We start from the raw sequence: 9192 nt of genomic DNA on the forward strand, positions 1-9192 counted from the left end.
TGGTGATGGTGATGGGTTAATATAAGGACACGGTGACTATCGCTCTTAAGCATTACATACGTGATTTGATAATTTCATTTTTAGCATCCAACAATAAATTAACACGTTTTCTTTTTACGCAACAGGGCTAGTTCAATGCCATACCCAGAATGACATAAATGAGTCTAGATCTGCTCTTTCCTTACATATGCTTTGTCTGTACATGCAGAATGTTTCCTGTACTTGTTTATTATTATTCAAGCGAAATGTTTTGAATATACTGTAGGATGTGGCTGTGAGGTAGGTGTGAGTATTTTATCCCAATTCCATAAATATATACATAATTAATTGAATCAATTCAGCAGGCTGTGAAACATGAAATAATAATGTTCCACACCATTAATAAATTATATGAAAATCATAATCATTTAACTTCTCACTGTAGGTCTTATGTATTTTATTTTATCAGTCTTATATGATGATATTGTTGATTTCATAGCGAGAATGATCAATACCCCCAGTGTCAGAATTCGTCGATTTAATGCACGGGCGGGATAGGTGTCAGCTTGGAATTGATGCCAATTCATAGGCAAATATGGGTGTATGGAGTGTGGGTATCAGTCCATTTGAATGTTTATAATCCTGCAATGTAAATCAAAAATCTGCATTGAACAAATCCATTGGGGGAGCATAAACAGTGATAAGAGGGGGAATGAATCAAAATTTAAGAGGAATAGTGAATCGTAGGTGGAGGTATTGGTAAAGAAAACCTAAAAAAACTAATAAAATCCATGAGGTGGACTGAAATCTAAATTTCCCTTTTTTTTTTTGTTTTGTGCAAAATGATTTAAGTTGAAAAAATGTCAGTATACTCTCAGCCTAAGAATGACAATATATGTATGACTTATCCTCTACAATCTTTCAATTTGTGTGACTTTTAATTATTTGGTTTCTCATTGCAAGAATAAAATGCACTGAGATTCACATTAGAAAGAAGGTTACTGAGTTTATTGCTATATCAGTCCCAACTCACACACAGCTTAGTTAGTGCAGTGGAAAAAGGGCAGCAGATCCTGCTAGGGTTGTCGATTAATCGGGTCTGGTTCCAATCAGCTTAGTCCCAAACTGATTATTTAATGGGGACAAAATATAGACCCAAAACCGTCCCGATTAATAGACCCAATAATACTGATATATATATATATATATATATATATATATATATATATATATATATATATATATATATATTTTTATATAAATAATAATTTAAAACCTGATTTTTGATAATATAAACTTAATAAAAATAACAGTAAAATAATAAATTATTTATATATTAATAAATCATGTATTTTTAACCAAAATTATCTTATATATTATATATCAATTTTACTCTTTTAAATATAAAATATAATAAAAATTACACAATAAAACTAAAAAACCATATATATATACATATATATATATATCATTAACAAAATAATCAGAGTTCAAAACAAGTAAGAATCAAAACAAACACAATTGTTAATCAGGACAAAAATGATAAAACCTGCAGAGGTCTAGAACTAATAATGGTCAATTTGATTCGTTTCGATCAATCAGGTAGAATCAACCCATTGATAGCCCTAGATCCTGCCTGGTCACATGAAACGGAGGATGACAGAAACTTCTAGATTAGAATCACATTCATCTAAAGTAGTCTTCTTTTGAAAAAACAGTTGATTGGATAACATAATTCTAAGGCTTACTTCACTTCATTCAACTACTTTTTTTTTTTTTATTTCTTCCTAATTCGGTCGTCTTTCAAGCATAAGCATCAAGTGCATTACATTGACTATTGATGCAGTTATCTAGCTAGCTATCATTAAATAATAAAAATAAAACTTGTTACTTGCTCAAATTACTCATATTTCTGTTTTATTCATATAAAACAAATAAACAAAGGCCTGCTCATCCATGAGCGTTGGTGATGACAAAAGATCAAAGATAACAGAATACAAGAGAGAGAGAGAGTAAAGAAAGGATGACTTTCCATCCTCTCTGACATTCCGTTGATAAAGAATTCATGACCAAATGAGATATTATTATAATGGTAATTTACAAGTATACTTATTTTCTGGAAGGATGTCAAAACTCAAAAGAATTTTGCCATGTGGGATGGTCGGTTAGCACACTTACTTGCTCTTTATATTATTATTTTTGTGCTTTTAAGGTTTAAATTCTATGGAGTATGGACAGGCCTATTGCATATTTCTGACTACACTACAGATTTACAAACATTCAATATGTCAAATACCCCCATTCTATGCATTAATGCTCGTCCATGAATTGATATCAGTTCTGAATGAATACTACTCTAACTATACTTTGGGCCTAAAAATTCTAACCTTAGGCTAAACTATCATTCTCCTTATATTCTAATAGGCTAAAGCTGAACTTGAGACCCTTTTTTTCTCCTTAGGAGGGAATTCATTGTCCAATCCAGACCGTCCATCAGATAGGAAACCCACTAGATTGGCTACATCTAAGCATTCATTCTCAACCCCACACCTCGCTGTTCATTACAGAAGGTCTACCTTGAAAAGTTAAAAACAACCAGCCCTAAGATTTTGTATATATATATAGCTAACAGTTTTTTTTGCAAATACTGAAGAACAACCAAATATCTCAGGAGTATGGCTGACATATAGATTTATGGAATTGAACCTGAAAAAGTTAATCAGTCAGGTCAATTGTAAAGCTTTCAACATTTCTTCCATTTCAGGCCATCCATCAGATAGAGGACCCACGGAATTGGCCACATGTTCAATCCCATAGTTTTATACCCTATAGTTTTTTTAACTAAAATTAATCATTATTCAAAATTTAATATAAATCGTTACCTATAAAAGCTGATTTATTTTGCACTCAAATTGATCGTTTTGGTGTTTCATTCCACGTGAGGTGACAGGTGAGTCACGACTCGTTTCTTGGTATATGGTTGAGTGTCGATCCATAAACATTCCTCTTAAATATACAAAATGCAGTTGCTGTACATCAGCGACCGCATAGCTTAGTGGATTAGCGCGTTTGACTTCGGATCAAAAGGTCGTGGGTTCGACTCCCACTGTGGTCGAATTTCTTTTCTTCAACAATATTCACCACAACCAGCATCTGTTACATTGCTTTCTTTTTCGTTCAAGAATTAAAAAGAAAATTAATTTGTTGTTTAAAATAAAAATCGTAGTGATAATGCTCACAGAAACAGATTAGTTTGACTTGTTCATAACCATAAATAGCAGAGGCCGCAGTTGTTTATTTTTCGTTTGAGACTAAAAGCAGTTAACTGTCCTTTGTACTATTATATCTGTCATTGGCAGAAAATCTTTTGATTGTGATCTAATCATTTGGCCGATTTTACACAGAATTTAAAAGTGATGTTAAGTAGGAGAGATCCAATTGGTGCTGTGCATTAGCACCGGTTGGCAACCAGAGGCCAGGCTGGTACTCAGGAATTCTGGGGGCATCCCCCTCTTTTTAGAGCAGAAGATATATAATTCAGGTGTCTGATTTGTCAGGAGAGGATGTTGATTCTCACTAGCATCTGTGGGATCGTGGTTTTTCTGCGTTTTCTTCTCTTTGTTTCTGTTCTGGTTTGATTGTATTTCTCAACCAATAAAAAACCATGAATAGCGTGATTTATTGAAACCCACGTGCAGCTTAACATGTGCACTCGTCGATTTTATCCGAAGCACACATTACATTACCAGGCATTGGATTTGACTTTTTCGGAAGAAATAAACCATTACCAAGTTGGCATGCTGTAAATTGCTTATAAAGTTTAAATAATAATAAGCACCCACTCCTAAAACATGGAGCTCCAAAATCCCACCATAACCAAAGTCAGAACTCAGAAGTCAGAACGAGGGAGGGAAGATAAGAATCAAAGCAACCGACTGCTTCACATATCCATTATAATATAGACTCGTCTCTGAGTCAGATGACCAACTTCTGCAGTTACACTTGGACGCGTGTTGCGTGTACGTGTATCTCATCTTTCTTGTGTGTTGCCCCCAGCCCCCAAGAAGAGATAGTTAGTTAATGGAAACTATGTCCTCCTACCTTCGTTTGCTCATTTTGCTAAGCTGTGATTGTAATGCATGTTAAAGTTCCAAAATTGAGACGGGACACTGATATACCTGGCCTAGAACTCTAGAAGACCAAGACCAGACTTACTGGTCTGCAGAGGGAACATATATATAACAAAAATGAAGACCCATACGGGCAAACCAGCCCAAAAGTTTTGTGGACTGGGCTGCCAAGTACCAGACGTATATATGATGGACTATGATTGCCTGAAATCACAATCTCATTCTTACATTTACATGGATTATATTCTCTTATCTCCAGGTGATAGTGGTCCCATTCCGTCACCATCACCAATTATATATATACTAGTATCTCCGATACAAAAGTATTTATAATTCATGGACAGTTTTTAAACGGTTATAAGTGGGCAGTTTTTTAACTATTATAAGTGGATAGTTTTTGAACAGTTATAAGTGGGGAGTTTTTGGAGTGGGAATAAACAACATATATGCATTTTTTTATGTCCATTGTATGTTACTTAGATAAGAGGTAAAAATGTTTAATAAAATTAATGTCAATGGTGCAACTAATGCATCCAGTGCGACCATCATGATGTATTTCAGTTGGCTTGCGCTATCCCTATATCATGTTTCTCGGTTGCTTTCGTGCCACAGGTTGTTAATCAGGTTGCTCATGTTGTTAATAATATTCAGCAATACCATCCTCCATAGAGACAGTGTTGTATATCTGAAGTTGTAGGCTTGGTAGCGGTTTTTAATGGGTCATTGTAGAAAGTTACAAGCCCATGGGCTACCTCCCGTTGCGTAGCCCATGGGGCAAAAAATATTGCCAACTGAAATCACCCTTGTCCCAATTATTGGATATCAGCAAAGCATCCAGATCAAGAGAGACTAAATCAAATTATGCATATAAACCAGAATCAGTGACATTTGGAAGGAAGGGCTTTTCACGTTTCACGGTGGCTTCTCAAGTTACATGAGCTGAAAAACTTTGCAAAGTTATTAAAAGATGTTAGATAAAAAACCTGGAAAACCAAAAACAAGCTAACACGAGCCAAAAAAACGACTTTCTGATTAGGCTTTCTTAGGTAGCTTCTCCAATGCAACACAGTTCAACACAGACACACGACTACGTAGGGGATAGAACGTAGAACTGCTGGTACGGGGGTGTATGGTCTGCCTGACAACTTCAGCAAAGGTGTCAATGTACCAGTTTTGGGCTGAACCAACCAATAACAAATATTGAATTGGACCAATACAGTCCAAAAATATTTATTAGATTGGATTGAATCTGGTCGTTCATATTAAATTTATATTGAATTGAGTGGATTAAGCCAATATCTGATCTATTGATATGTAAGATAAGAATATAGGTGTCAATGAATCAGGTTTGGATTGAAACTAAACTAAATTAAAAACGAACTTCAACATATTGGACGGTCCAGACATTGAATTGGACCAATACAAAATTTTCCAAAATATCCAAAGTTGCCCCAAAATCCATATTCATAAAAAGAAGAATTCCATCCAAGTAGGACCCAGTCCTAAAATGTCTCGATTCTCAATCAATAATGAAACTGGCGAACTTTGCAACTGAAGAAAGATCAACAAATCAAATTCAAATGACAAACTAAAAACTAAAGAAACTCGAGTAATTGTGCTCATTTCGAAATAGTCAAACAAAAATGTAGAGAAATAATGCGTAGTGTGCAAATAAACTGCTACTAAAAAGACAATTTCGATGTTTCTATCCTCGAAAACTTTGAAAGCATCAAGTATGTGTCTCGCGTCCTTGGCAACTAGTTCCCACCCTACACCTTGATGGCATACTTCCTCATTGGAAAATACCTTTCCCTCTTCTCTTCCCGTTTTGTCTTCAAAGATGTCTGCACAAACACAAACATTTAGATGCAGGGAATACGAATATGAACTAACAAGCATGTTAAAACAAACATTAGATACAAGGAATATGAATATGAACTAATGGACCAATACAACAGTTACAATTAAATAAAGGGAAAATTCTCAATTAGTACCCTGTAGTTTGGGCCTAGTGCCATTTTGGTCCCTGAACTTTAAAAAGCAAAAATTTAGTACACAAACTTTCAAAATGTGCCAATTTAGTACCTACTGTTAACCAATCCATTAACCAGCCATTAAATGGCATTTGAAAAGACACAAATGCCCTTCGAGTGTCATCTAATTTTCTTTATCAACCATCCAAACATTGATAAAAAAAAAATGAACAGTACCAAAACCTTGCCTCTTCTATTCCAGAAAGTTGGGGTCACCGGAATGCCCACTGAGATGTGACCCCAACTTTCTTGAATAGAAGAGGCAAGGATTTGAGACTGATTCATTTTTTGTCAATGATTGGATGATTGATAAAGAGAACTAGATGACACTTGAAGGGCATTTGTGTCTTTTCAAATGTCACTTAATGGCTGATTAATGGGTGACGGTTAACAACAGGTACTGGATTGGCACATTTTGAAAGTTCAAGTACTGAATTGTCGTGTTTTAAAGTTCAGGGGCCAAACTGGCACTAGGCCCAAAGTACAGGATACTAATCGGGAATTTTCCCTTAAAGAAAATACTACAAGAAAGAGCAGGTAAATCTACAGAAACGCTCGTTTACAAACTAAGGGTCCATTTGGTTCACTGTCAGAATAGGAATCAGAGTGGTCTATTACCCGCCTGTTTGGTTTGGGAATCGGAATCAGAATTGGAATTGGTGAGAACAGGATTCTCATTCCAAAGGGAGGGGAGGGAATGGCCATTTCCTCAAATAGGGAATGGGAATCAGATTCCGATTCCACCCAACCAAATGGTTGGAATTGGAATTCAGATCAGATTTCGATTCCAGACCCCTAATCCCCCCGCCAAACCAACTTAGCTGAACCCTTCAGCTCAGTCCTCCCAAACGGGGCCGTAGTAATTGTATCCATGCATTCAACTACATAAATGAAGCAGAAGCAGAAGAATGAAAAGGCCATGGCCAGAGAAACTTGGAGCACATTCGCTAGAATCCTCGAATCATTGTTCGAGTTTGATGCATATAGGGTGATAAGGAGCAATATCAGCATTCAGCAAATGTTGCTTGTACCGTTTATACCCTGACAAATGGAGAGTGAATTAGTTAACATTAGGGTAATAGAGATCCTGTCCCACAAAATGATAGGAAGAGCAAAGTTCATTGAAGCATAAGCAATGGAAATCATACTAGCACCCACTGCAAAGAAAAAGAATTACCAAAAGCAGCAATAGGAATCACGAAACTGAGTATTAACTGCAACGTTTTATGCCAATGTAAATTGCTAATGCAACCCTATTGCCACTTCACGCTAAGAGCAACTACCCATGTTCAGCCTCATAGGCTACAAAGATATTCATTTTCATTTCATGTATTACGAACATCTGGTTTTCTGAAGACTCAAATGCAGAGGTGGATTAAAGTCATTAAACAGAACCCAGGTTTTAAAAGTTAAAGAAAGAAGGATTATGACCAAAGTGATGTTGAAAATTCATTACATCTATAACTCCAAAACCATAGATCATTGTCTTGTACGCCGGCACCAAAAGTAATATAAGATAATCATATAATCTCCACCACTAACAAATCAGTACACTTTGGTCTAGACAACATTTCAGGTGCTTGATTTGAAATCATATGAACGAAGACGCTTTTCCAGAATGGCATCAATGAAAATAAAATTTTAATTTAAAAAGTCAAAACGTCAAGAGTACCTGGTGGGCGGTTAGGCGTTTTCGGATGGCCCTGGTTTTCTTCGGACGAAGATCTAGAGGCACGAACTTCTTATTCTTGTAGGCTTCCCTCAAAGCCGCTTTTTGTTTCTGAGAAATCACCGTCAAAACTTGTGCAATTGACAATCTAACCACCTTTCTGCATTCACAGAATACCGAAAACTGAAAATGACATAAAAGGGTCACCAACCGATCAGTTGGTCAATCGATGACGTTATGTAGAAAATCCAAGACACCTGAAAAAAGCATCTAATATTGCGTATCTTAGAGGAAAGGGAGATTTTTATACATCTTGGATAGCTTATTGGGTGCTCCACCAGTGACCTTGGCAACTCGAAGCAGCGCGAGTTCTGCTTTCAGATCGTTCAACTGGTTCAAAAGCTCGGTCTTCGAATTTCCTCTGAGTTCGTGAACCTTGACTCTTGCTGCAAAAGAAACAACGAAGAAAAATAAAAACAGATCAAAGGAGATCCGTAGCGATTTAGCATCATCCGATGTTCTGAGGAAATAAAAGCGGAAGAAGGTTGAGTGATGTTTTTTCTTCCTTCGTACCCATGGCTGTGACTTGCGAAAGCGATCCGTGCCCTATGTGTTGTCTGAAAACCTGAAATGCAGAGGAAGAATTCTCACAGACGATGGAGTTGTTATTTTGTCCCAAAATCAAAACCCTAAAACGATAAACCCTAGTGACGTTTACATTTCACGTGCGAATGTAGAAATGGGCTGGACCTTCAGCATTAATGGGTACGATTCAACGGGTTGAGGAAATACTAGGGTCGGATCTGGCCCGGGGGCCCGGGGGCCCAGGAGACAAAGGACCACCGGCTCTACGGTGCACCTTGGTACAATTGATAAATAAAGTATAAAACAGTATAAAGATTCTTCTGAAGATTTCAAAGTATAAAATAAGCTATAACCTAGTTTCTTTGTATATCACAAGCAAAAAGCAGGGAATGTGGGTATTCCTTCCACTTCTCACGAAGTTTTATTATTTTATTTTAATACATGTAAAATGTCTCCTATGACTTATATTTTGAATTTAGGGCAAATTTTTTAAATTATCCATATCGTTTAGCTAATTGAAAAATTATGCGTTTACTGTTTAGCTATTGTCTTAAACCATCCTTATTGTTTTTTATAATTGACTAACTCTATCTTGTCGTTAGTATCCACTAATGTTCCATCAAAATCTGTACACACATGACATCACATGACGTATAATTATTTTTAAAACCAAATATTACCCTTCGTCCCTCTCCCTCCTCCTTATTCTTCATATTCTTCCTTTCAACAGCTACAAATTGAGCTCCACTTTTGCCAATATGTTCATTTTCATCTACACCCCCAACTCCATCTTCAA

The 9192-nt window shown here is 36.2% G+C and overlaps 1 protein-coding gene and 1 non-coding gene across 2 annotated transcripts; one reads left to right on the forward strand and one right to left on the reverse strand.

Moving 5' to 3' along the window:
- The first annotated feature begins 3020 nt into the window (after positions 1-3020).
- TRNAR-UCG (transfer RNA arginine (anticodon UCG)) lies at positions 3021-3094 on the forward strand. The gene has a single exon. It is a non-coding gene; the product is annotated as a tRNA-Arg (tRNA).
- A 2461-nt stretch (positions 3095-5555) lies between these two features.
- On the reverse strand, positions 5556-8746 carry LOC148870123 (large ribosomal subunit protein uL29-like). Its single transcript, XM_088969768.1, has 4 exons — positions 8385-8746; positions 8122-8257; positions 7815-7971; positions 5556-5953 (listed from the first exon to the last, which is right to left on the reverse strand). The coding sequence occupies exons 1-4, from the start codon at positions 8386-8388 to the stop codon at positions 5879-5881; spliced, it is 372 nt and encodes a 123-aa protein (XP_088825894.1). The 5' UTR covers positions 8389-8746; the 3' UTR covers positions 5556-5878.
- Between the last annotated feature and the right edge of the window lie 446 nt (positions 8747-9192).

Source organism: Nelumbo lutea, chromosome 2 (genome assembly GCF_056320005.1).
Source record: "Nelumbo lutea isolate HS-2025 chromosome 2, American lotus-T2T, whole genome shotgun sequence".
Taxonomy (NCBI): Eukaryota; Viridiplantae; Streptophyta; class Magnoliopsida; order Proteales; family Nelumbonaceae; genus Nelumbo; species Nelumbo lutea.

Bases quoted from the DNA above. Each gene is read 5' to 3' on its own strand.
- LOC148870123 (XM_088969768.1), bottom strand. The intron at 7,972-8,121 runs GTATAAAAATCT...CTGTGAATGCAG, and splicing joins CCCAATAAGCTATCCAAGAT to AAAGGTGGTTAGATTGTCAA. The intron at 5,954-7,814 runs GTACTCTTGACG...GTGTTTGTGCAG, and splicing joins AACGCCTAACCGCCCACCAG to ACATCTTTGAAGACAAAACG.